Below are 27,187 nucleotides of genomic sequence, written 5' to 3' on the forward strand. Positions count from 1 at the left end.
ACGAAGTATCAAGACCGTGAGGATGTCGGAACCCCAGTTTCTGTCTGTTCCTCAAACACTCATTCACTCATCCATCAAACACCTACTACGTGCCAGAGCCCAGGATGGCTAGGTACTGAGGCCACTGGAATCAGTAAGGCGCAGTTAGGTCCCTTGATGACTTAAAATTGAACGTTTGATATTTGTCTATTCCCAAGACCATCTATTCTCAGAAAATGACTAAAAATATCATGAAGGTGCAATGCACACGGACCGAAAGCAACGTTCGGAACAGAAAACATCGGAGAAGGAACAAATAAAATGCCTACCAAGGAAATGGAGAACGGAACCACGGTACATGCTCTCAGCACAACATTTAAGGCCATTAAAAAAATTGTACTTATAAAGACTTAGCAATAACGAAGGGAAAGGACCCACACGGTAACATACGGGAAAAGACACAGAGGCCCAAGATCCTACATGCACCAGGGGCTCTGCAGGTAGAAGCACATTGCACCATAAAATGAATTCAGAAGAAGACACAGAAAGACTCAGGGTATTGGGAAAATATAATGGCCCTTTTCCTTTGTTCTCTTTTTCTGTATTTTACACATTTTTCTTCTTTTTTTTTTTTTAATTTTTTTATTTTTTGAGACGGAGGCTCGCTCTGTCGCCCAGGCTGGAGTGCAGTGGCCGGATCTCAGCTCACTGCAAGCTCCGCCTCCCGGGTTCCCGCCATTCTCCTGCCTCAGCCTCCCGAGTAGCTGGGACTACAGGCGCCCGCCACCTCGCCCGGCTAGTTTTTTGTATTTTTTTTAGTGGAGACGGGGTTTCACCATGTTAGCCCATGTTGGGATGGTCTCGATCTCCTGACCTCGTGATCCGCCCGTCTCGGCCTCCCAAAGTGCTGGGATTACAGGCTTGAGCCACCGCGCCCGGCCGTATTTTACACATTTTTCTATGTGCACAAAGGAAAAACCAATAAACTTCTAAAAGCGGCCACAGCCCACAAGTGAGAGAAAGGACAAATGGTGCTTGGAAGGCAGGGAGATGTGAAGGTGTGCCAGGGAAGGTGGAAAGGGAGATGGAGAAATGGAATGTCGGGGTGGCACAAAACAAGGAAAGGAAGGGGCTGGGGTAGAGACCCAGGACCTACCTTTGACATTACTCAGCGACAGAGAGCGGTCCTGGTCTGCCAGCCCAGGCCCCAGCCGGCCACTGCCACCACTGTCCTTCTGCCGGGCCACAGCCACTGCAATGCCCACGGGCGGGTGTCGCACTTCTGCCTCACCCTGGGCACCAGAGCCCTCGCGCCCAAAAGCCTTGGCGCTCTCGGGCCTCTCCGGGTCTCGCTTCAGCTGCCGGCTGCCACCCGCTGCAGGGCCTCCAGAGTGTGGGAGTCGGCCCTGGGCTCGGGGGGCACCAGCAGAGGTGGGCGCAGGCTCGGGTTTCATGGTGCCCAAACCTCCAAAAGGGCTCTTCTTGCCACAGCCACCAGGGCGCACGGCCACAGCCTCCCGGGCGAAACTGCCACTGTACTTTATAAGGCTCTGCATGGCAGAGGCCTCTCCAGGCCCGTGGGCTGTAGAGTGCATGTCGGCGATAGGCCGGCTGCAGGTGGCCGCTGAGCGGGGCAGCACAGCCCCAGGGTCCAGGTAGGCCTTCTTCGAGGAGGAGGCAGCGACCACGGCGGCCTCCTCTTCGGCGCGGCTGTGGTGGTGCTGCGCAGCCAGCACGGCCATCTGCGTGGTGGCGAAGTTGCCCAGCTCGAAGGGTTTCCATTTGTGCTCAGGGCCGGTGGGCGGGGGGCGCCCGGGCTCCAGGCCGAAGAGCTTGGCGGCCTGTTGGGCTGCAGGACCGGCTGGGCCGCGGGGCGCACGCTCGCAGGGCCTCGGGTCCGCCTCGGGCTTGAGCAGCTCCTTGGCAGGCAGGTAGGCGCGGGGGTCCGGGGAGGCGCGTGCAGCCCGCACCGTGGGGGCATCTGCAGGCGACGGCCGCTTGAGCGAGCGGATGACCGAGTTCTTCTCGCGCAGGCCCTCGGGCCGGTCCAGAGGCCGCGGGGAGCCGGGGGGCGCCTGCAGGACCCCTGGTCTACCAGCCTCACGCTCGCGGGCCCGGGCATCACGCGCCTGGGATGCGATCTGGATGGGCCCGGGGCGCTCGTCGAAGACCTCTACAGAAGGCACGAAGGTGGGCGCCACCACGCGGTGCTCACGGCCCTGCTCGCGGAAGACGGTGTAGACACCGGCGGGGGTGGCCGCGGGGGGTGCGGGAGGCCCCTTGGGGGGCGCAGGCGGCAGGGGCAGCGGTGAGGGGCAGGGGCGCGGCCCCGGTAGCAGCGTCTCCGTGCGCCGCAGCAGCCGCGCGCCCTCATCCTGCCGGGCGGCCTCCTTAGCACCCCCGCGCCCCGCTTCGGCCACCAGCGCGGGCAGCCCCGCGTCCCCGGCGCCGCCGTTGCACATGGTTAGTACCGACGGCTGCAGTGCCGCGTTCTTGGTCTTGGACTCAGTCAGGAAGGGCGACAGGCGCTCAGCCAGGCGCGGGGGCCCCCGGTCCTGGCGGCCCTCCGCACGCGCCTCCTGGGTCAGGTCCACCACGCCGCGTGGCCCCGAAGCCTCCTCGCCCCGGGCGCGCGGGTCCTTCTTGCCAAACAGCAGAGGCGGCTCCCCGCCGCGGCCCGCCCGATCCTTGGCTGGACCGTCCCGCGACGACGAGCCTTTTGCAGGGGGGCCCGAGGAGTGGCCGCCGCCAGGGGTCCGGGCCGAGGGCGCGTGAGAGTGCAGGGCGCCCGGAGCCCCCGCGGTGGGCAGGTAGAAGCCGTCTGCAGAGAAGAGAGCAGCAGGCAGTGAGCGAGCGCCACCTCCCACCCCTGCCTGGGCGGAGGAGGACACCTGAGAGGGAGCTGGGCCAACCCATGCCTCCCCCAGTGTTTTTTTTGTTTGTTTGTTTTTTTGTTTTTTTTTTTTTTTTGAGACAGTCTCGCTCTTGTCGCCCAGGCTACAGTGCAATGGCGCAATCTTGGCTCACTGCCTCCTGGATTCAAGCGATTCTCCTGCCTCAGCCTCCCGAGTGGCTGGGATTACAGGCGCACCCCACCATGCACGGCTTATTATTGTATTTTTAATACAGGCGGGGTTTCACCATGTTCCTCAGGCTGGTCTTGAACTCTTGACCTCAGGTGATCCACCTGTCTCAGCCTCCTAAAGTGCTGGGATTACAGGCGTGAGCCGCACTCGGCCCAGTGCTTTCTCTTGGAAATTAAACTAGTTTGGTGCGGGGAGCCCCGAGGTTTCACAGCAAGGCAAGGCATCTCCCCAGGGCAAGAAGAGAAGAAATGGGCAACCCAGCTAGAGAGTGCAGGCTCTGGAAATATCTAGAACCAAGTTTAAATCTACCCTTCCCGTGCCTCAGTTTCCTCATCTGTAAAAGGAAAGACCAGGGGTTGTTTTCAGAGCTTCCCAGAAGGCCTAGCAGGGCCCCTAAGAGGAGAGTGTGACCAGAAGGCACCCAGGGCTGTGGGTGGGCCCAAGGAGTCTGTGGGGGTCTTAGGGACTCAGGTCTCAAAAGAGCATCTGAGGCTCACATCTGTAATCCCAGCACTCTGGGAAGCCGAGGTAGGAGGATTGCTTGAGGCCAGGAGTTTGAAACCATCCTGGGCAACACAGCAAGACTCCACCTCTACAAAAAGTTAAAAAGTCAGCTGGGTGTGGTGGGGTACGTCAGCCTGGGCAACATAGTGAGACCCTGTCTCAAAAAAAAAAAAAAAAGCAAGCATCCTGGACAGAGCTGGTGGCTAGCTGGATGCTGCCAAAGGCCCCAGAAGCCTGTCAGAAGGCCCCTGTGCCACCCCCCACCCCGGACTCCACAGTCTTACCTCCTCCTGGCCCCTGACCTTTCTGGGTATCGAAAATGCTGGGCTGACCCAGCTGGCTGAGGAGGGGGCTCCCACTGCTGGGGGGCTCCAGGTGGCTCAGGTGGAGGTAGGATGGGTACAGCCCGCTGGGCAGGTGGGAGAAGCCTGTAACAGAGAAAAGAGAAAAGCTGGGCCGGGCCAATTTGTGCTGCCCACCAGGAGCTTCCTTCCAGCTCCTGGAAATAAACTATTTCGGCAGGTGACCGCTGGTGTAGGGAGCTTCGAGGTTTAACAGCAGCTCCTCAGGGCATTCCCCTGCTCCCCAACCCTGGGTCTCTCTCCAGGCCCAGGAAGCCCTCATGGGAGGATGGGGTCTCCAGTCCCCACAGGAAGAGGATCAGAATGGATCCAACTAGCAGGGCCCGATAACAGTCTACCAAACATGACCAAGAGCTTTGCCACTGTCATCCTCATTTAAACCTCAGAAACGACCTACGAGGAAGAGACTTAATGTCCTTACTTTAAAGATGAGAAAATTCAGAGAAGGCCACTTGCCCAAGGAGATACAGCAGAGCTGCCTGGCTTTGGACCGAGGCCATCAAACCCTGGAGCCAGGACTCTTAACCTCAGCCTAACACGGGCCCTTTCTCTGTTGTGTGACCCCAAGCTGGTCACTTGCCTTCTCTGAACCTCAGAGGACCCAGCATCTTCAGCTGCTGGGTCTCTCAGGCAGAAGCTGCCAGGAAGGAATTCCCCCCACCAAAGATCCTCCCCGCCTCCCCAAAGGCCCCCCACCAGCAATGCCCAGCATCAGGACCTGCTGACTTCAACTATTCACAATTTTTTGTTTGTTTTGTTTTTTTGGAGACAGAGTCTTACTCTGTGGCCCAGGCTGGAGTGCAGTGGCAGGATCTCGGTTCACGGCAGCCTCCGCCTCCTGAGTTCAAGAGGTCCTCCTGCCACAGCCTCCCGAGGAGCTGGGATTACAGGCGCCTGCTACCACACCCGGTTCATCTTTGTATTCTTAGTAGAGAAGGAGTTTCACCATGTTGGTGGGGCTGGTCTGGAACTCCTGGCCTCAAGTGATCCGCCCACCTCAGCCTCCCAAAGTGCTGGGATTACAGGTGTGGTGGTGCACGCCTGTAATCCCAGCTACTCAGGAGGTTGAGGCAGGAAAATCGCTTGAACCCGGGAGGCAGAGGTTGCAATGAGCCGAGATCGTGCCACTGTACTCCAGCCTGGGCGACAGAGCAAGACTCCATCTCAAAAAATAAAAAAAAAATTTAAAAATACAACCAATAAAAAACAAACAGGCCGGGTGTGGTGGCTCAAGCCTGTAATCCCAGCACTTTGGGAGGCCGAGACGGGTGGATCACGAGGTCAGGAGATCGAGACCATCCTGGCTAACATGGTGAAACCCCGTCTCTACTAAAAAAAAAAATACAAAAAACTAGCCGGGCGAGGTGGCGGGCGCCTGTAGTCCCAGCTGCTCCGGAGGCTGAGGCAGGAGAATGGCGTGAACCCGGGAGGCGGAGCTTGCAGTGAGCTGAGATCGGGCCACTGCACTCCAGCCTGGGCGACAGAGCGAGACTCTGTCTCAAAAAACAAACAAACAAACAAACAAACAAACAAACAAACAAACAAACAGCACTCCCACACAGGCACCAGGTCTCTGCTCTCCCGTCTGTAAAATGGACCTAATGGGCTTAATAGGCCAGGCGCAGTGGCTCATGCCTATAATCCCAGCACTTTGGGAGGTCAAGGTGGGGGGATCGCTTGGGCCTAGCAGTTCAAGACCAGCCTGGGACACATGGTGAAACCCCGACTCCACCAAAACAAAATCTAGTGGTTAACTGGGCGTGACGGTATGCACCTATAGTTCCAGCTACTCAGGAGGCTCAGGTGGGAGAATGGCTTGAGCCTGGGAGGCAGAGGTTTCAGTGAGCCGAGATTGCACCACAGCACTCCAGCCTGGGCGACAGAGCAAGACCCTGTCTGTAAAAATAAGGGCCTAACAGTCCCTCCCCCAGGCAGGGCTGGCTCTGAGGCTGAAGTGAGCTGAGTGTGCACTGGGCTGTGGTAAGCACGCTGTGTGTTTGCGGTCATTACTAGGATTTGTTGGCCAAAGAGAAAAGGAAGTCTCAGGGAGACAGAGGTAACGAGCTGCTGGCAGACAGGCCCGAGAGGCAGGCTCTTCTCGCCCAGGCACCTGCCTTGGCTGGTTAAAGTGGCAGGCTCAGGTGGGACCCCAGCCTAGAAGGCCCCCTCTGTGCAGGCCAGACACCCTCGTGCCTGGATTCAGATGCCTTCCCCAGAGTGTCCAGGAGGAGCAGACTCGCTGACCTCATCTGTACAACGGGCAACGTACTGTAAGGACTGGATAGGGTCCTGTGGCTGGGGATGCCTCTGGCTGAACCTGTCTCCTCCTGGGCTGAACGCAGTAGCCACAGGATTCGGGATGACGGTGAGCACTCGGTCAGACCTGACTCCACCGGAGGAAGGGGAGGGACAGTAGCTGGGGAGGGCCGGAAGAGCCCTAAGCCTGCAGCAGGAGCTCCAGGGCTGTAACCTTCCAGGAACCATGAGCACCTACAGGACACCTGGGAGGAGGGAGGAGGAAGGAGGAAGGAGGTACCTAGCGCCCAACATCCAGAACCTGTCAAAGGAGGAGAGGAGGAGCTCAGAGGTCCTCAGGCCCATTCCTTTACAGGCAGAGAATGAAAGTGAGGCTCTACAGAAATCCAGAATCTGCTCATGGCCTGGGGGAAGCCAGGCCTGCAGAGCCCCTACATTGAGGGGCATGGCTGCAGAAATGCAAAAGAAGAGGCCCCAACAGCCCCAGGTCCCCAGGCTCCAGGAAATTTTTTTTGTAGAGATGGGGTCTCGCTATGTTGCCCAGGCTGGTCTCGAACACCTGCCCTCAAGTGATCTTCCCACCTCAACCTCCCAAAGTGTTGGGATTACAGCTGTGAACCACCACGCCCGGCCTGCTCCTCTAATTATTAATGAGCCTACTGTGCACCAAGGATACAGTGCTGAGTAGATCAAACCAGGCCCTGCACTCAGGGCTCACTCCGGTGGGAAAGCAGGGGTTCATGAAGGATCAGATAATCTGTCGTCACAAGAGAGTGATGGAAGGGGGTGGGGAAGAGGGGGTCTCTGAGCTGAGCTGGAGGAGAAATGGAAGGTGGTCTGTGGCATGGGGTGTCAGGCTGGAAGGAGAGAGAACAGCTCGTACAAAGGCCCTGTGATTGTGACAACAGGAAGCCCTGAGCGTTTGAGAAATGACAGGGAGGCCAGGTGACCTGGGGCCCACCAGCCCCAGCTCAGTGATGACAATAGAGGGGCATATGAAGTGGCCAGAGTGGCTGGGACGTCAGCCCAGCAGCCCTCAGCCCCGACCCTGGCATGCTCCTTACCTTCATGGGCGTGGGCGGCCCACAGCTGCACCATGGGCAGGTTGCTAGGGGTTGGGGAGCGGAAGGAGAGGTCAGAGGGCAGTGGCACCGGGCTCCCATGGGATGAGGCCGAGGGCCCCATCCCGCTGGCCACAAAACTGCCCAAGAAGGCCTCGCCTGCAGAGAGAAGTTGGGAGGACCGTCAGGCAGCCAGTCAGGCCAGCGCCGCCGCCCCAGCCCACCACCCCGAGACCCCCGCCTCTCCCCAACTGTGTGGAACTGATAATGGCCAACTGACCAAGAGGGTTCCCCTGCTCCGGCCCCACCCCTGGGCCGCAGGATGGGCCTGGGTCAACCCAACCAGACCCAGGGCTTGAGAAAGCACAAGATGGCAGGAAGCCCCCAACAGCAGACCCTCAGCCCTCGGCACCCCACACCCTCAGAGGAGGGCCTTCTACCCCTGCCGCCCAACCAGCCCAGATCCGGCTTGGCACCGTTCTCCCCATCTGCAGGGGGAATCCTGAAGTCGGTGGGGCACTGGGACTTCCAGAGGCCACAGGGCAAGGCGGTGGGGGACTCACAGGCGGGTGGCTCATATGCTGAGCTCTGCAGGCCGAGAGGACACCCACCCTCCAGCCGGAGAATGACCTCCCACGGCAGCCCTAGCCAGCCCCGTGTGCCCACTTAACAAAGAAAGTGAGGCTCAGAGATGGGAAGTGCCAGGTCACACAGCCAGAAAGCAGGGACTTGGCACCACCGAGCCACAGTGGCTTAGGGGATGAATCTGTGAATGCATGGAGTGGCAGACATGGGGGTCACTAAGGGAGCCCCATCAAGGGCAACCCCTGCAGACAGCAGGCCCCACACACCTGGGGTTACTGCCTATAGGGGCCACAGGCTGACTGCTGCTCAGAAAGATGATGGAAATCAGCTGGGGCCTGGGTGGAAGCCACAGCCAGCCCCGCCACACCCCACATGGGCAGGCCCACATCGGACAGGGTGCCTCCCAGCTGCCACCCAGGGCACTGTCCCACAAGCCCCAAACGCCACCCCTTCTAAGGGAAGACCCTGGCAGGCCTCTGGGTAACAGGTCAGAGAGAAGCATGCAGGCCCTGGGGCAAGGGGCTTCCCTTACCAGGTCTCAGTTTGCGTATCAACAAAATGGGGATAAAAATGCCTCCCTCTGGGAATGACAAGGAAGGAAGCATATGTTTAATCACAGTAACAACATAATGAGGCCGGGCGCGGTGGCTCACGCCTCTAATCCCAGCACTCTGGGAGGCTGAGGCAGGCGAATCACGAGGTCATGAGTTAGAGACCAGCCTCGCCAACATGGTGAAACCCTGTCCCTACTAAAAAGACAAATACAAAACATTAGCTGGGCATGGTGGCGGGCACCTGTAGTCCCAGCTACTTGGGAGGCTGAGGCAGAAGAATCCCTTGTACCCAGGAGGCAGAGGTTGCAGTGAGCCGAGATCGCGCCACTGCACTCCAGCCTGGGTGACAGAGTGAGACTCCGTCTCAAAAAAACAAAAACAAAAACAAAAAATTAGCTGGACGTGGTGGCAGGCACCTGTAATTTCAGCTACTCGGGAGGCCGAGGCGGGAGAATCACTTGAACCCAGGAGGCGGAGGTTAGTCAGCTGAGATCATGCCATTGCACTCCAGCCTGGGCGACAGAGTGAGACTCCGTCTCAAAAAAAAAAAATATATATATATATATATAACGATAAATAATGACAACAGGCCAGGCAAGGTGGCTCTCGCCTGTCGTCTCTGGAGGCTGAGGCGAGAGGATGGCTTGAGCCCAAGAGTTGGAGACTGCGGTGGGCTGTGAGTGAGGTTTTCACACTGCACTCCAATCCGGACCACAGAATAAAACCTGGACTCAAAATATAAATAACAACAACCATAACCAGCCGTGGCACCGATTCACTAAAACTTGGCATGCACCAGGCACCGTGCAGGTGATTTCAAACCCTCCCGGCAACGCCCTCAGGTAGGTGGCAGCAAAGCCAGCCCCCAGCGGAGGGATTCCGTGTGTACCCTAGAGCCACCTCCTTTAAGTCCCTGTGTCGTGGACACTGTTTACAGGTGTCACGGATAAGTTATGTGGCTTTGCAGGAGATGCGGGCTCCCAGATGGCCCCGGTCCAGCCTGTGGGAGCTCACAGGCCCAAGTCCAGCCTCTGGGTCCCAAGTGCCCCCGGCTCCCCAACAAACGGCCTCAGTGACCGCCCAAGTCCTTCTGATCAAGGCCCAGCCTGTGGACAGTGTGAGGCCGGTAGCAACCCCTGGCGTGCCGGGCCCGGGTCTTCCCGGAGTCGGGTTGCTTGGGAATGCAGCCCAAAGCGTGTGATAAACTCTATCTGAGGCTAAATACCAGCACGAGACCCATAGTCAACAAGTACCGTCAGAGATCCCAGAATGTCCAACCCAGCTTCTTTGGGGTACATGTGGGGAAACTGAGGCAGAGAAGGGCAGGGCCTCCACCTTGGGCCCCAGAGACAGGAGTGGGCAGAGCAGCAGGGGGTGCCCTCTGACCACATGCCCTGTCACCACCGCCCCATGTCCGGACCCCAACAGTCCAGTCCAGCCAGGCCCAGCCCCCTCACCGGACTCCAGCGCTAAGCCCTTGGGCCCCAGGGCCTCGGTGGCCAGTCAGTCCATCCATGCGGCCCAAGCCGGGGCAGCAGGGCCTCTGAGCCCTGCCGAGCCCCGGGCTTCCGCCTTGCTGTGGCAGGCGGATGGGTAGAAGGCTCCGGAAGCCAGCAGCCAGGGTTTGCGCAAGAGCTTACATCAGCCGCCAGCTCTTCCTGCCCCAGGCTGCACGGAAGCCTAGCGGCCCAGGCCGGCCCCTGACCGGGCTTGTGAAACCCGCCCAGCAGCACCCAGGCCCGGATGCCAGCCAACGGCTCCTGCCAGCCACAGGGCTCAACGGCACCCAAAGCCCCTCCTCCCGGGCTGGGCGGGGCATCTGGGAACCCCCAGCATCCCCAGCAAGTCAGTGCCGTTCCCAGGGCCTCAGTTTGCAACTCTGTAAAATGGACACACGATCCCTACTCAGCTAGGGCAATAAGGCCAGCACTCGCCCATCACCCGCCCCCACCTCTCTCTCCAGAACAAACTTCTCCCTGGTCACGTCCCCGTGCCTGCCCGCTTTCCTGCCTGGCCCCTCAGGCACGAGCTCCCAGGCCTCCTAGAACCCTCCTCCTTCACTCCCACCTCAGGCCTCCCTGGGCCCCAGAGAAGCCCCCAACAACCACACAACCCAAGCAGGCCCCAAGTGACACTGTGACCATCCACGGCCCCTCAGAAACAGATCTGCCAGCCTCCTTGTGTATTTCATGCCTCTGTCTTCCCGAGAGTTCCCTCCCTGAAAGCGAGGACTAGCTGCCTCACTTCCTGCCACATCACAGTGGCTGGAACCTGCCACCTGTGACCTGCCACCCAGGGCATACTTGTATTGGGGATTATCCGATCGCTAAGTGTTGTTTCTTTTTTTAGAGACAGGGTCTCACTCTGTTCACCCAGGCTGCAGTGCAGTGGCTCAATCACAGCTCACTGCAGCCTCCAACTCCTGAGCTCAATCAATCCTCTAGCCTCAGCTTCCTGGGTGGGCTAGGAAGGGACCACAGGCACACATCATCAGGCCCAACTAATTTTTTTTTTTTTTTTTTTTTTTTTTGAGATGGAGTTTCACTCTTGTTGCCTAGGGTGGAGTGCAATGGCACGATCTCGGGTCACCACAACCTCCGCCTCCCAGGTTCAAGCGATTCTCCTGCCTCAGCCTCCCAAGTACCCGGGATTACAGGCATGCACCACCACGCCCGGCTAATTTTGTATTTTTAGTAGAGATGGGGTTTCTCCATGTTGGTCAGGCTGGTCTTGAACTCCCAACCTCAGGTGATCCAACCACCTCATCCTCCCAAAGTGCTGGGATTACAGGCATGAGCCACTGTGCCTGGCCACCCACCTAATTTTTTTCTTTTTATTTTTTTCAGAGATAGGGTCTTGCTATGTTGCCCAGGCTGGTCTCAAACTCCAGGCCTCAAGCAATCCTCCTGCCTTGGCCTCCCAAAGTGCTGGGATTACGGGAGCGAGCCACCACGCCCGGCCTCTTTTTTTTAAAGACAGGGTCTCTCTCTGTTCACCCACACTGTACTACAGTGGCTCAATCATGGCTCACTACAGCCTCCAATCCTGAGCTCAATCAATCCTCTAGCCTCAGCCTCCTGGGTAGCAGGGCCCACAGGCACACACCACCATGCCCAACTAATTTTTTTTTCTTTTTTGCAGAGATGGGATCTTGCTGTGTTGCCCAGGCTGATCTCAAACTCCTGGCCTCAAGCAATCCTCCTGCCTTGGCCTCACAAAGTGCTGGGATTACAGGTGTGAGCCACCGCGCCTGGCCATAAATGAGATTTCCAGTGTTCCCAGGGCCAAAGCAAAGAAATTCACATTAGGACGAGGAGAGGGTCAAGGCATCCCACAACCCACGAGAGGCTCTAAAATAAACCCTGAGGAAGCACAGGCCATCCTGCCTTGTCTCCTTGTATCTCTACACTGTACCCCAACCCCCCACAGTGCCCCCCGCCCCACCCACTGCTCACACCCACACCCAAGGACCGAGCAGTTGCCATCCCCCCGTTTCACCAAGAAGGGTACAGGCCGCAGGGTGTCAGGGCTCACTCAGAGTTAGGCCCAGAGCTCACTGGCCTCTCCAAAGACTTGGTTGGAATCCCTCATGCCAACCTGCGGTATGGGGGTCTCCCTGCCTCCCACCCTAGGCTGAGCTCAAGACCTAGCTCCCCAAATCAAGTAACTGGCTGCCACCTGCTCACCCCGGTAATTATCTCACCCGACACCTTAGAAGCTAAGACCAATGACTGTCAAAACCTAAAACACAAAGCTGGGCACAGTGGTTCACACCTGTGAACCATAAAGAATAACAATAATCATAGACCAGACACAGTGGCTCAGGTCTGCTATCCCAGCACTTTGGGAGGCCGAGGTGGGCGGATCACTTGAGGCCAGGAGTTCAGCCTGGCAGACGTGGTAAAACCCTGTCTCTATTAATAATACAAAAATTAGCTGGGCGTGGTGGCACGCACCTGTAATCCCAGCTACTCGGGAGGCTGAGGCAAGGGAATTGCTTGAACCCAGGAGGCGGAAGCTGCAGTGAGCCGAGATCGCGCCACTGAACTCCAGCCTGGGCGACAGTGCGACACTGTGTCTCAAAAAAAAAAAAAAAAATCTAAAACACACAGCCGGGCACGATGGCTCATACCTATAATCCCAGCACTTTGGGAGGCCAAGGCAGGCGGATCACTTGAGGTCAGGAGTTCGAGACCAGCCTGGCCAATATGGTGAAACCCCCCCATCTCTATTATAAATACAAAAATTAGCTGGCGTGGTAGCAGGCGCCTGTAGACCCAGCTACCTGGGGAGCTGAGGTGGTGCGATCATGACTCACTGCAGCCTCAATCTCCCAGGCTCAAGCAATTGCCCCACCTTTGCCTCCTGAGTAGCTGGGACTACAGGCATGCACCACCATGTACAGCTACTTTTAATTTTTTTTCATAGAGTCAAGATCTCATTATGTTGCCCAGTCTGGGGTCTAGAACTCCTGGACTCAAGCGATCCTCCCACCTTGGCCTCCCGAAGTGCTGGGATGACAGACCTGAGCCACTGTGTCTGGTCTATGATTATTGTTATTCTTTATGGTTATAAACTCTGGAGCTCAGAGAAGCTAAGCACCTACTACGACGTCAGAGTCCGTGACTGCTTCTAGCAAAATGCCATTTATCCTTGCTTAAAATAAAAATTCAGGGCTGGGAGTGGTGGCTCATGCCTGTAATCACAGCACTTTGGGAGGCAGAGGCGGGCGGATCACCTGAGGTCAGGGGTTCTAGACCAGCCTGACCAACATGGTGAAACCCCATCTCTACTTAAAATACAAAAATTAGCCAGGCATGGTGGCGTGTCCCTATAGTCCCAGCTACTCAGGAGGCTGAGGTAGGAGAATCGCTTGAACCTAGGAGGTGGAGGGTGCAGTGAGTCGAGATCATGCCACTGCACTCCAGCTTGGGCGACAGAGTGAGACTCTCTCTCAAATAAATATTCAATTTTGAAACCACAGATAGATGGTGATTACACAGGATGAGTACACCAAATACCACTGAAGGGTGCACGTTTCAAATGGTTAATTGTATACTATGTGAATTTCACCTCCATGAAAAAAAAATGCAAGCTCTAGCCCAGTGTGGTGGCTCACACCTTTAATCTCAGCACTACCTGAGGCCAAGGTGGGCAGATCACTTGAGCCCAGGAGTTCAAGACCAGCCTGGGCTGATAGAGACTCTTATCTCTACAAAAAAAAAAAAAATACAAAAAAATTAACCGGGTGTGGTGGTGCACGCCTGTAACCCAGCTACTCTGGAAGCTGAGGTGGGAGGATCGCTTGAACACAGAAGGCTGAGGCTGCAGTGAGCTGAGATTGCGTGCAGCCTGGGAGACAGAGCAAGACCCTGTCTCAAAAAATATATATATTGGCCGGGTGCGGTGGCTCAAGCCTGTAATCCCAGCACTTTGGGAGGCCGAGACGGGTGGATCACGAGGTCAGGAGATCGAGACCATCCTGGCTAACACGGTGAAACCTCGTCTCTACTAAAAAAAATACAAACAAACTAGCCGGGGCGAGTTGGCAGGCGCCTGTAGTCCCAGCTACTCGGGAGGCTGAGGCAGGAGAATAGCGTGAACCCGGGAGGTGGAGCTTGCAGTGAGCCGAGATCGCGCCACTGCACTCCAGCCTGGGCGACAGAGCAAGACTCCGTCTCAAAAAAAAAAAAAAAAAAAAAAAAAAAATATATATATATATATATATATAAAAATAAAATTAAAACTAAGGCCAGGTGCGGTGGCTCACGCCTGTAATCCCAACACTTTGGGAGGCCGAGTGATCCATCCACCATGCCTGGCCCAGCAATGCAATCTTCCCTTTGCAACAGTAGAGCTGCTGGGGACCCTTTCAGAAACTGTATGGTGGGCACCTGAAGTTCTCCCTGGTTCGAGTCAGGGCGGGAGGCTGCATGTGATCATGGTGACGATGACATCAGTTTCTTGCACAGCAAAGAACCAGAAGGCTTTGTCACTGTCAATGGGCTGGTCCAGAGTAGCTCCAGCCACCTCTGCACCTCGCCCTGAATCAGATCCTCCCTCCAGATACAGGGAAGACCCTGCACATTCCTGCCTGTCTATACCCTAACTCCCTCACTCCCTTCTCTTATAGCTCAGCCTTCCCTAACTGCCTTTTTAACGTTGCAACTTACCCCACCACGCCCTTTCCTGAAATGTTTTTCTCCAATGCCTATCACCTGTTATCACAGGTGTTAGTTCCTTATCGTCTCTGCCCACTTAAGACAGCAAGTTTTTCTTTGAAAGGGTGTCTGCTGCCTGTTGAAAGGAAAGCACCCAGACGGTAAACAATTGGGCGTTGCTCTGTACCAATAAAACTTTCTTTATAAAAACAGGACGTGGGCCACATTTGGCCAGATTGCTCACCCCGGCATTACTAGGAGTGCCACAGGTTATTTTCTATTCCCAGTCCTATGCTGCACATAGGAGGTACTCAAGTCGTATTTATGGTAGGAGCTGGGCACTGTGGCTCATGTCTATAATCTCAACACTTTGGAAGGCCAAAGTGGGAGGATAACCAGGAGTTTAAGAGCAGCCTGGGCAACAGAGCAAGACCCCATCCCAAAAAAACTTATTTTAGGACGGGTGTAGTGGCTCATGCCTGTAATTCCAGCACTTTGGGAGGCCAAGGCAGACAGATCACTTGAGGTCAGGAGTTTGAGACCAGCCTGGGCAACACAGTGAGACTCCATCTCTACAAAAATTAAAAACAATTAGCCATGCATGGCGGTGTGGGCCTGTAATCCCAGCTACTTAGGAGGCTGAGGTGGGAGGATGGCTTGAGCCCGGGAGGCGGAGGGCGCAGTAAGCCGAGATCGCGCCAACACACTCCAGCCTGTGACAGAGCAAGACCCCGTCTCAAAAGGACAAACAACAAAAAAAAAATCAGAAAATAATATTTATGCCGCCAGGCGTGGTGGCTCACGCCTGTAATCCCAGCACTTTGGGAGGCCGAGGCAGACGGATCACCTGGCGGTCGGGAGTTTCAGACCAACCTGGCCAACATGGTGAAACCCCGTCTCTACTAAAAATATAAAAACTAGCCGGGCGTGGTGGTGGACACCTGTAATCCCAGCTACTCCGGAGGCTAAGGCAGGAGAATTGCCTGAACCCAGGAGACGGAAGTTGCAGTAAGCCAACACAGTGCAACTGCACTCCAGCCCTGGCAACAGACTGAGACTGTCTCAAAAAAAAAAAAAAAACAAAACCACACACACACACACACAAAGAGAAAAGAAAATAGTATTTATGGTGTGGAATGGGGCAAGGTCCTGATTAGCTAGAGGAAGGGAGCCCAGGCCTTCCCTGCAGGCTTCTCTGGGACCTGCTTCTCTACCCTGTGCTCCCCACTCCTGTCAACTGGGAGAGGGACTGGTGTCCCTTCTACAGATAAGGAGACTGAGGCTCTGACTCCCAAACCTACACTTCTCCACTCAGCCGCACCCAGACAGAGCAGAAGCATTCATCAGGCATAGGCTGCACATTTTCAATCCCAAACAGCCCTTCATAATCAAACACATAACATTTAATCTTCACTTTGTTTTTTTGAGACAGAGTTTCGCTCTTGTTGCCCAGGCTGGAGTCCAATGGCGTGATCTCGGCTCATCGCAACCTCCACCTCCTGGGTTCAAGCAATTCTCCTGCCTCAGCCTCCCGAGTAGCTGGGATTACAGGCATGTACCACCAGGCCCAGCTAAATTTGTATTTTTAGTAGAGACGGCGGTTTCTCCACGTTGTCAGGCTGGTCTTGAACTCCTGACCTCAGATGATCCGCCCGCCTTGGCCTCCCAAACCACCTCGCCTGCTTTATCTTCATTTTTGGAAACATCTTGACCTCTCACAACAATTGCATCCCAGACTGCGCGGTCTGGTGGCTCACACCTATTAATCCTAGGACTTTGGGAGGCCGAAGCAGGAGGATCGTTTGAGGCCAGGAGTTCAAGACCAGCCTCGGCAACCTAGCAAGACCCCCCCAGCAATCTATACAAAAAAAATTTAAAAATTAGCCAGGCTTAGTGGTGCACACCTGTAGTCCCAGCTACTCGGGAGGTTGAAGGCGGGAGGATCATTTGAGCCCAGAAATTAGAAGTATTGAGCTAAGACTGTGCCACTGCACTCCAGCCTGGGCAAGAGTGAGACCCTGGCTGTTTTAAAAAAAAAAAAAAGAAAAAAAAAAAAAGAAAAAAAGATGCATTCCTTAAGATGTCAACAGATGATGAGAGCATCTTCATAGACTTAATCAAACCAGAATTGTCACCCAGAAAGACATTATTCTGGCCCCAAGCACTGACAGGTGACGTAGGTGTTTCCAAGATAGCAGCTAAAAATCCTGCAAGGACCCTCCGGATAGAATGACCTTCAAACTGCCACGGATCCCAAGATCCAGAGAATTCTGTAATATCTAAGCCAAAGAATGGGTTATCACTCTGGCTGTATAAAGATTCTGAGAATGCTGTAAGAATCCCAGGCAGGGCTGGGTGCAGTGGCCCATGCCTATAATCCCAGCACTTTGGGAGGCCAAGGTGGTTGGATCACGAGGTCAAGAGTTCAAGGCCAGCCTAGCCAACGTGGTAAAACCCCATCTCTATTAAGAATACAAAAATTAGCTGGGTGTGGTGGCAGGCGCCTGTAATCCCAGCTACTTAGGAGGCTGAGGCAGGAGAATTGCTTGAACCTGGGAAGTGGAGGTTGCAGTGAGCTGAGGTTGTGCCACTGCACTCCAACCTGGGTGACAGAGCAAGACTCTGGCTTGAGGAAGAAAAAAAAAAATCCCAGGCAATTTGAAAAAGAGAACCTATAAATGGCCAAACTCCATCGAAATTTCAACGCCATCAGCATTACAAAGAAGTATTAAAACAGTGATGTCATTTCCATTCCATCAAATCAGCAAATTTTTGCTTCTAGTTGTGGAGGGCGCTGGGTGGTTATAGCTGCCCAGGAAGGATGACAACTGAGCCAATTCATCTCCAGCTTTTCGAAAACAAATCCACAAGGCTTACCGAGGACTGCAGGCGCCCAGACCCACTTCTGGGGATCCCTCCTAAGGAAACAGGCAGACCTATCTACTGGGATGCTCCTGCAACCAAAATGATCTGCAGATTCCATGTAATCCCCATCAAAACCCCAGCAGCGCATGCACACTTGTGTGTAAAATGAAAAGGTGTCTCTAAAAAGTATACAGAAACGGCAGGGCACGGCGGCTCAGGCCAGTAATCCTAGCACTTTGGGAGGCCGAGGCAGGAAGATTGAGCTCAGGAGTTCACGATCAGCCTGGCCAACACGGTGAAACTCCGTCTCTACTAAAATACAAAAAAAAAAAAAAAATTTGGTGTGGCGACGTGCGCCTGTAGTCCCAGCTATTTGGGAGGCTGAGGCAGGAGAATTGCTTGAACCTGGAAGGTGGAGGTTGCACTGAGCCGAGATTGTGCCACTGCACTCCAGCCTGGGCGATAGAGTGAGACTTTGTCTCAAAAAAAAATAGTATACAGAAATTAGGCCGGGCACAGTGGCTCACACCCATAATCCCAGCACTTTGGGAAGTTGAGGCAGGAGGATCACTTGAGCTCAGGAGTTCAAGACCAGACTGGACAACATGGCAAAACCTCGTCTCTACTAAAAATACAAAAGTTAGCCAAGGCCAGGCACTGCGGCTCACATATGTAATCCCAATACTTCGGGAGGCCAAGGTGGGTGGATCACTTGAGGTTAGGAGTTTGAAACCAGCCTGGCCAACATGGTAAAACGCTGTCTCTACTAAAAATACAAAAATTAGCCAAGTGTGGTGGTGCATGCCTGTAATCCCAGCTACTCAGGAGGCTGAGGCAGGAGAATCCCTTGAACCTGGGAGATGGAGGTTGCAGTGAGCCGAGATTGGGCCACTGCACTCCAGCCTAGGCAAAGAGCAAGACTCTGTCTCAAAAATAAAAATAAAAATAAAAAGTATACAGAAATCAGGCCAGGCACAGTGGCTCATGCCCGTAATCTCAACATTTTGAGAAGCCAAGGCAGGAGGATCATCTGAGGTCAGGAGTTTGAGACCAGTCTCGGCAACCTCATGAGACCCTGTTTCTATTTTAAAAAATAGAAAAGTATGCAGACGCTGAAATCCAAAACTCGAACATATATTTGTATACCTATGTTCACAGCATCACTATTCACAATAGTCAAGGGTGGAAAGAACCCACGTGTCCATCCATGAATCAATAAACAAAATGGGGTCCATCCAGCCAGTGGAATATTATTCAGCCCTAAAAAGGAAGGACAATCCAATACATTCTACAACATGGATGTACCTTGAGGACATGAAGCTGAGTGATATAAGCCAGACATAAACAACAAATACTAGGGCCAGGCGCGGTGGCTCACGCCTGTAATCCCAGCACTTTGGGAGGCCGAGGCAGGCAAATCACTTGAAGTCAGGAGTTGGAGACCAGCCTGACCAACATGGTGAAATCCCATCTACAAAAAATACAAAAAATAGCCCATCGTGGTGGCGGGCACCTGTAATCCCAGCTACTAGGGAGGCTGAGGTGAGAGGATCGCTTGAACCCAAGAGGCGGAGGTTGCGGTGAGCCGAGATCGCACCACTGCACTCCAGCCTGGGTAATAAAGCGAGACTCTGTCTCAAAAAAAAAAAAATTTTTTTTAATTTTTCAAAAAACAAATACTGTATGTCATTCCACTTTTGAGGTACCTACAGTACTCACATCCGTAGACACAGAAAGTAGAGGCCGGGCACGGTGGCTCACACCTGTAATCCCTGCACTTTGGGAGGCAGAAGCAGGCGGATCGCCTGAAGTCAGGAGTTCAAGACCAGCCTGGCCAACAGGGTGAAACCCCGTCTCTATTAAAACTACAAAAATTAGCTGGGTGTGGTGGCAGGTGCCTGTAATTGAAGCCACTCAGGAGGCTGAGGCAGGAGAGTTACTTGAACCCAGGAGGCGGAGGTTGTAGTGAGCTGAGATCGTACCACTGCACTCCAGCCTGGACGACAGAGCGAGACTCTGTCTCCGGGGAAAAAAAAAGAAAAAGAAAAGAAAAACAAACCAAGAAGCAAAAAAAAAAAAAAAATAGACAAATTCCTATCAACACCCCCACCTCCCTACCAGCCCCCAGTGTTCCTGCAGGGAGCTAGGGCCTCGAACCCCTCACCTCCCACTGTGGGACCTGGGGTGGGCATCTCACACTCTGAGCCTAAAATGGCAAGGTTCTGTGTCCCGGCCTCGCAGGGACGTCTGCGGCATCCCCCCTCCCCTCAGGTGACAGAGCTCGAGACTAGGGTGGTGGGACAGGGGCTCACCCTGCATGTCCTTGGTACTGCGGCTGGGCCATCGGACCTGTGGCCACCGCCGCCATCCTGGAGCTCCCATCCGCACAGAAAAGAGGCAAGTTAGAGTCCGAGGCTGCAGTCTCCTCCAAGCTATGCTGGGACCAGAACCAGGACCAAGACTGCAGTAGCCACCAGCCCAGATCAACCTGCTTCGACCCTGCCCCACCAGGAGGGCCTGGGGGATGGCCCCAGGGAGAAGGAGGGCCCACCCCAGCCTCCTCACCCCATCCTGCCCCTCCCAGCCTCCTCACCCCATCCTGCCCCTCCTACACCTCCAGCCTCCACTCCAGCGGAAAGCCATCGCTGACCTCCCCACCAGGTGAGCAGAGTTCCAAAAAATAGCCATCAAGCTGGGCTCCCAGTTACTCCCCACCTGGGACCACAGCACGAGCCGGCAATTCTGGCTTAATCCCAGTCCCTCCCCAATCCTCAAATATGGGCAGGGACTTTGTCTTGCTCCAATCAGGTACCCAGCCCACAAAATAAGTGCTCGAATTTAAATAAAAGGAATCCCAAAGGCGGCCAAGGAGAGGTCAAGGCCTCAGGCCAGCCAAGGATATGCAAATACGTCCATCTCAGCCTTGCCCCTAGGGCTCCAGACTTCGTCAATTCTCAAGCAATCACAAAGGATTTCCCCAGTGATTGGTTTCCCCCCTACGGAGACTCCACCTCCCAGGGTGGAAAAAGAGGTAGGGGTGGAGGGCCTTCTAGGAACTGCTCGGGCAAAAGCTAGAAGACATCAGATGCCTCTTAGCAGAGACAGAAGAACCAAGTCTCCCAGGCAAAGTAGGAAGAGGAGGAGTGTGAGCCTACAAGAGACTGCACGGTGTTTGATCTTTACAAATCCTTTCCCAAACACCAGAACCTCACAAAAATGACAGTAATACAGTTTCAAAAGGAACGAAAGTAGCCGGGCGCAGCAGGGGCAGATCATGAGGTTAGGAGATCGAGACCATTCTGGCCAACATGGTGAAACGCCGTCTCTGCTAAAATAAAAAAAATTAGCTGGGCGTGGTGTGCGTGCCTAACCCGGGAAGCGGAGGCTGCAGTGAGCTGAGATCGGCACCACCGCACTCCAGCCTGGCGACAGAACAAGACTTCTGTCTTAACAAAAAAAAAAAAAAAAAAGGAAAGAAAGCGAGACAGGAGAGAAGTGGAAAGGAAAAAGGAAACATCCCCCTGGCCAGGCGCATAGCTCACGCCTGTAATCCCAGCACTTTGGGAGCCCATGGCGGGTGGATCACCTGAGGTCAGGAGTTCGAGACCAGCCTGGCCAACATGATGAAACCCCGTCTCTACTAAAAATATAAAAATTAGCTGGGTGTGGCGGCGCATGCCTGTAGTCCCAGCTACTCAGGAGGCTGAGGCAGGAGAATTGCTTGAACCCAGGAGGCGGAGGTTGCAGTGAGCCGAGATCACGCCACTGCACTCCAGCCTGAGTGACAGAGTGAGACTCCGTCTCAAAAAAAAAAAAAAAAAAAAAAACCACCATTTGGAAGCAAGCAAGCAGAGAGGGCCAGGCGCGGTGGCTCAAGCCTGTAATCTCAGCACTTTGGGAGGCCGAGACGGGCGGATCACAAGGTCAGGAGATCGAGACCATCCTGGCTAACCCGGTGAAACCCCGTCTCTACTAAAAAATACAAAAAAACTAGCTGGGTGTGGTGGCGGGCGCCTCTAGTCCCAGCTACTCGGGAGGCTGAGGCCGGAGAATGATTGGCGTGAACCCAAAAGGCGGAGCTTGCAGTGAGCTGAGATCTGGCCACTGCACTCCAGCCTAGGCAACAGAGCGAGACTCCGTCTCAAAAAAAAAAAAGAAAGCAGAGGGACAGAAGATGTGCAGCTTGGCAGGGTGGTGAGTGGGGAAATGAAACACTTAAGCTTGGAGCAATCAGGAAACCAGCAGTTCTGGAGACTGAACCCAGAGACCCTAGTGCCTGTAAAACCAGGGTTCACAGAATAGCTGACAAGAGTTGGTTTCACCACAGAAGCACTGATCCCTCTGTTTACTAGGGAAAGATGGAACATTGAGGGTATGCAGTCTCAGGACTAGGGTGTGGACCAAAGGAAAAACAGGAATCGGAGTGCGAATCGTCAACCTTAACATGCACACTCAGCTCTTGGGACAGGAACAGCCTGGCTTCAATGTCAACAGGCAAGAAACCAGTGAATTCTTGCCCGTGAGATTTACAAGGTCAACAAAGAAAGATCTTTCTACAGAGGACATTCAAGAAGCTCCCCAATGGCCAACAAGTCCCACCCTTACATCTGAATCCCATCTGCTTTTTCTTAAACAAGGGGCACCTGAGAATGATCATTGGCAGGGGCCCGCGGGAAGTCTCCAAGGTGAAAGAGAAAAGAGAAAAAAGACTCAGAAAACAAAGACAATGCATGAAAGAAGAAAACGGGCCAGGCGCGGTGGCTCAAGCCTGTAATCCCAGCACTTTGGGAGGCCGAGATGAGCGGATCACGAGGTCAGGAGATCGAGACCATCTGGCTAACACGGTGAAACCCCGTCTCTACTAAAAAAATACAAAACAACTAGCCGAGCGCGGTGGCGGGCACCTGTAGCCCCAGCTACTGGGGAGGCTGAGGCAGGAGAATGGCGTGAACCCGGGAGGCGGAGCTTGCAGTGAGCCGAGATTGCGCCACTGCACTCCAGCCTGGGTGACAGCGAGACTCCGTCTCAAAAAAAAAAAAAAAAAAAAAAGAAGAAGAAAACGCCAGGGGAAAAAAATACAATTAATATCATGTATCCATGAAACAAGAACAGGATGCTATTTAAAAAAAAAAACAAAAAAAAAAAAAACAGAGCACCCAGGTTATAAGAGCTCTTGGGACAGAAAAATATGATAGCTCAAATTTAAAAATTAAATTCTACAAAAATTGGTGTGCGCCAGGCGTGGTGGTCCCAGGAGGCTGAGGCAGGAGGGATCGTTTGAGCCCCAGTCGTTTGAGTTTGAGGTTGCAGTGAGCAGTGATTGCACCCCTGAACTCCAGCCCCAGTAACAGAGGGAGAATCTGTCTCAAAAAAAAAAAAAAAAATTGAAATGTTAGAAGATACCATTAAGAAAATATTAAGAAAATCTCCCAGAAAGAAAAAACTGCAAGACATACAAAATACAAAAGAAGGCCAGGCGTGGTGGCTCATGCCTGTAATCCCAGCACTTTGGGAGGCCGAGGTGGGTGGATCACAAGGTCAGGAGATCGAGACCATCCTGGCTAACACGGTGAAACCCCATCTCTGTTAAAAAATCCAAAAAAAAAAAAATTAGCCAGGCGTGGTGGCGGGCGCCTGTAGTCCCAGCTACTTGGGAGGGTGAGGCAGGAGAATGGCATGAACCTGGGAGGCAGAGCTTGCAGTAAGCCGAGATCTCGCCACTGCACTCCAGCCTGGGTGACAGAGCGAGACTCTGTCTCAAAAATAAATAAATAAATAAAATAAATAAAAAATAAATAATTCAATAATCAGACCAGGTGCAGTGGCTCACACCTGTAATCCCAACACTTTGGGAGGCTGAAGTGGGCGGATCAGTTGTGGCCAGGAGTTTGAGACCAGCCTGGCCAACATGGCAAAACCCCATCTCTACTAAAAATACAAAAATTAGCCAACCACGGTGGCACGCACCTGAAATCCCAGGTACTTGGGAGACTGAGGAACGAAAATCACTTGAACCCAAGAGGCGGAGGTTGCAATGAGCCGAGATCATGCCACTGCACTCCAGCCTGGACAAGAGAGCAAGACTCTGTCTCAAAAAAACAAAAAAACAAAAAGAAAATTCAATGATTAGCCTAGGAGACCCAGGATACCTAACTAATAGGAATACTAGAGAGAAGAGCAAAAATACTGGGAAGGAAATTTAAAAATAAAACTAATACAAAAAATTTCAGTCTGAAAGACTTGAGTTTCCAGTTTGCTACGGTCTATACGGCACCCAAGACAGTAAATGCAAAAAGACCCCGTAACAAAACACATCAACATGAAATTTCAGAATAGTGATGAAGAATAAGAATAACTGCAGCCAGGCGGAGCGGCTCATGCCTGGAGTCTCAGCACTCTGGGAGACCGAGGTGGGTGAATCACCTGAGGCCAGAAGTTCAAAACCAGCCTGGCCAACATTGTAAAACCCCATCTTCACTAAAAATACAAAAGTTAGTCAGGTGTGATGGTATAAGACTATAATCCCAGCTACTTGGGAGGCTGAGACATGAAAATCGCTTGAACCCGGGAGGCGGAGGTTGCAGTGAGCTGAGAACTCGCCACTGCAATCCAGTCTGGACAATAGAGTGTGACTCCATCTCAAAAAATAATAATAATAAAAAAAGAAGAAGAGAAGGGAAAAGAAAGAAGGCTGGGCGTGGTGGCTCACACCTGTAATTCCAGCACTTTGGGAGGCCGAGGCAGGTGGATCACTTGAGGTCAGGAGTTTGAGACCAGCCTGGTCAACATGGTGAAACTCCATCTCCGTTAAAAAAAAAAAAAAAGAATTAGCTGGGCGTGGTGGTACATGCCTGTAATCCCAGCTACTTGCTACTTGGGAGGCTGAGGCAAGAGAATCGCTTGAACCCAGGAGGCAAAGGTTGCAATGAGCTGAGATCGTGCCACTGCACTCCAGGTTGGGCTACAGAGTGAGACTCCATCTCAAAAAAAAAAAAAAAAAAAAAGAAAGGGAAAGAAAGGGGGTGGCGGGAGGTTCATACACAAAGATCGGGACTCAAAATGGCATCATATTCCTGAAAAGTAACAGTGGAATATGGAAGGTGATGTTGCAATTCTTTCAGAATCCTAGAGGGAAGGCCGGATGCAGTGACTCACACCTGTAATCCCTGCTACTCAGGAGGCTGAGGCAAGAGAATCGCTTGAACCCGGGAGGCGGAGTTTGCAGTGAGCCGAGATTACGCCATTGCACTCCAGCCTGGGTGGCAGAGCAAGACTTCATTAAAAAAGAAAAAAAAAATTCCTAGAGGGAAAGGGAAAGTATTTCCCAAATAGCACTCAAGTGTGAAGGTAGAACAAAAGCATTTTTCAGGCATACTAGGCCCCAAAAACGTTGCCTTCCTCGTACCCTTTCACAGAAAGTAACCGCAGGATGTGCTCTACAGAAAGGAGGCAGTAAAACAGGAAACGGGAAGGCAAGGGAATCAGACACACAGTAGACAGGTAAAGGGAGTTTGAAGAACAATGGCTCTACAGCATACCCAAGAACCGGGCCAACCAGACTAGAGAAGGAAGATGGAAAATTTCAGGAAGAAAATCTCCAAGAAAACAAAGCAGCTCATCCAATAGATATGACAAATGAAAAAAATGTATCAAGGGACCAGAAGGCTGGCTAGGTGAGGTAACTCACACCTATAATCTCAGCACTTAGGATAGTCCAGGCAAGAGGATTATTTGAGCTCAGGAGTTCAAGACCAACCTGGGCAACATGGCGAGAGACCCCATCTCTACAAAAAATGTAACAGTTAGCCAGGTGTGGTGGAATGCACCTGTAGTCCTAGCTACTCAGGAGGCATTGAAGTGGGAGGCTCATTTGAGCCCAGGAGGTTGAGGCTGCAGTGAGTCACGAGAATGCCATGGCACTCCAGCCTGGGCAACAGAGCGAGACCCAGTCTCTTAAAAAAAAGAGAGAGAGAAACTGGAAGCCAAATATTCTAAGGAATTCCAAATGAAAAAAAAAAAAAAAAAGGCCGGGCGCAGTGGCTCACGCCTGTAATCCCAGCACTTTGGGAGGCCGAGGCGGGCGGATCACAAGGTCAGGAGATCGAGACCACGGTGAAACCCCGTCTCTACTAAAAATACAAAAAATTAGCCGGGCGCGGTTGTGGGCGCCTGTAGTCCCAGCTACTCGGGAGGCTGAGGCAGGAGAATGGCGTGAACCCGGGAGGCGGAGCTTGCAGTGAGCCGAGATCGCGCCACTGCACTCCAGCCTGGGCGACAGAGCGAGACTCCGTCTCAAAAAAAAAAAAAAAAAAAAGACAGTAACTCCAGAAAATAAAGAAATGAATTTTCAGCCAGGCATGGTGGCTCATATCTGTAATCTCAGCATTTTGGGAGCCCAAGGTGGGTGGACCATCTGAGGCCACAAGTTTGAGACCAGCCTGGCCAACATGGTTAAACCCCATCTCTACTAAAAATACAAAATTTAGCCGGGAGTGGTGGCAGGCACCTGTAATCTCGGCTACTCGGGAAACTGAGGCAGGAGACTCGCTTGAACACGGGAGGTGGAGGTTGCAGTGGGCTGATTGCACCACTGTACTCCAGTCTGGCAGACGGAGCGAGACACTGTCCCAAAAAAAATAAAATAAAAACAAAAAAAATAAAAACAAACCTCACAACCACCAAATGAATTCATTCACTCTAATTAACCCATTTTATAGATGAAAAAATTGAGGTTTAGAAAGTCATCACATGCTCTTTAACTGGGGGAACAACACCCACACCTCAGCTTGGAGGCCATCCTTCCTCTAGATGGAGCAATGTTCTATCTGGCGATTGCAAGGAGCTTCCCGGGACCCCCAAAAGGCTCAGCAATGTGTCAAATGGTTGGTGACGATGTGGGAAGTCAAGGTTTCCCCCCAGGCTGAGGGTCCACCACTTTCCTTATCGCCTGAAAAAACCTCACTGCAATGCTGAGTACACTGGTGGCCTGGGAGAAGTGACAAGGAACTTGAGTGGCTCCCACCTAGTGGCCTAGACTTCCTCCCAAGGCACATGCCAGGCCTCTGCGGGCAGCAGATGTGGTAAGGACCCTGGCCCTGACTGACCACTGACCAGGGCTCCCAGCAGGCCCTGGGGAGGCCCGATACCTGTGCTGAGAACAGCTCCAGCCTGTCCCCTAAAAAGCTGGGCTGGGATGCCTGAAAAGCCGGTGCAAGGGTCTGGTTGGAGGACAAGGCTACAGTACATGACAGGATAGGAGGAGTCGGGCCAGACCACAGACTGGTTCATGACGGGGAGCCAAGAGCAGCCCCCGCCAGCCACATCCAAAACAAGAATACCCAATCCCCAGCCTCTCCTCAAATCTGCCCCTCCCCATCCCTCCACAAGCAGCTGGGACCCAAGCCATTGAGTTCCCCTTCCTCCTTCCCTCCTCTCCCCATCCGTCTTACTTGCCCCACCTCCAAAGGGCACAGAACCCTGGCCACCTCCAGCCTCCCTCCCTGGTCACCAACACCTCCTAATTATCTCCTGCTTCTCTCCTCGTCTACCAGACTATCTCTGGCTAGCAACCCAGCCTCATTTCTTTTGTTTTGAGACAGGGTCTCACTCTGTTGCCCAGGCTGGAGTGCATTGGTGCAATCACAACTCACCGCAGCCTCAGTCTCTGGGGCTCAAGCAATCCTCCCGTCTCAGACTCCCAAGTAGCTGGGACTTACAGGCATTTGCCACCATGCCTGACTAATTTTTTAAACATTTTGTAAAGACAAGGTCTTG

The 27,187-nt window shown here is 53.4% G+C and overlaps 1 protein-coding gene across 17 annotated transcripts in view; it reads right to left on the reverse strand.

Annotated features, from left to right (window-relative positions):
• The window catches only part of TNRC18 (trinucleotide repeat containing 18), a 125,776-nt gene that overhangs the window by 86,856 nt on the left and 11,733 nt on the right, over positions 1–27,187 (reverse strand). For 10 of the 17 annotated variants that reach the window (XM_077996081.1, XM_077996086.1, XM_077996084.1 and 7 more), the window contains 3 exons: positions 7,252–7,407; positions 3,854–3,997; positions 1,136–2,800 (listed from right to left, as the gene is read on the reverse strand). In XM_077996081.1, the coding sequence (XP_077852207.1) occupies positions 1,136–2,800; positions 3,854–3,997; positions 7,252–7,372 (1,930 nt within the window). In that variant the 5' untranslated portion in view covers positions 7,373–7,407. Of the gene's footprint in view, positions 1–1,135; positions 2,801–3,853; positions 3,998–7,251; positions 7,408–9,844; positions 10,169–27,187 lie in introns of those variants that run through there. The other 7 variants (XM_077996079.1, XM_077996085.1, XM_077996078.1 and 4 more) reach the window with 3 other exon arrangements.

Source organism: Macaca mulatta, chromosome 3 (assembly GCF_049350105.2).
Source record: "Macaca mulatta isolate MMU2019108-1 chromosome 3, T2T-MMU8v2.0, whole genome shotgun sequence".
NCBI classification, from domain to species: Eukaryota; Metazoa; Chordata; class Mammalia; order Primates; family Cercopithecidae; genus Macaca; species Macaca mulatta.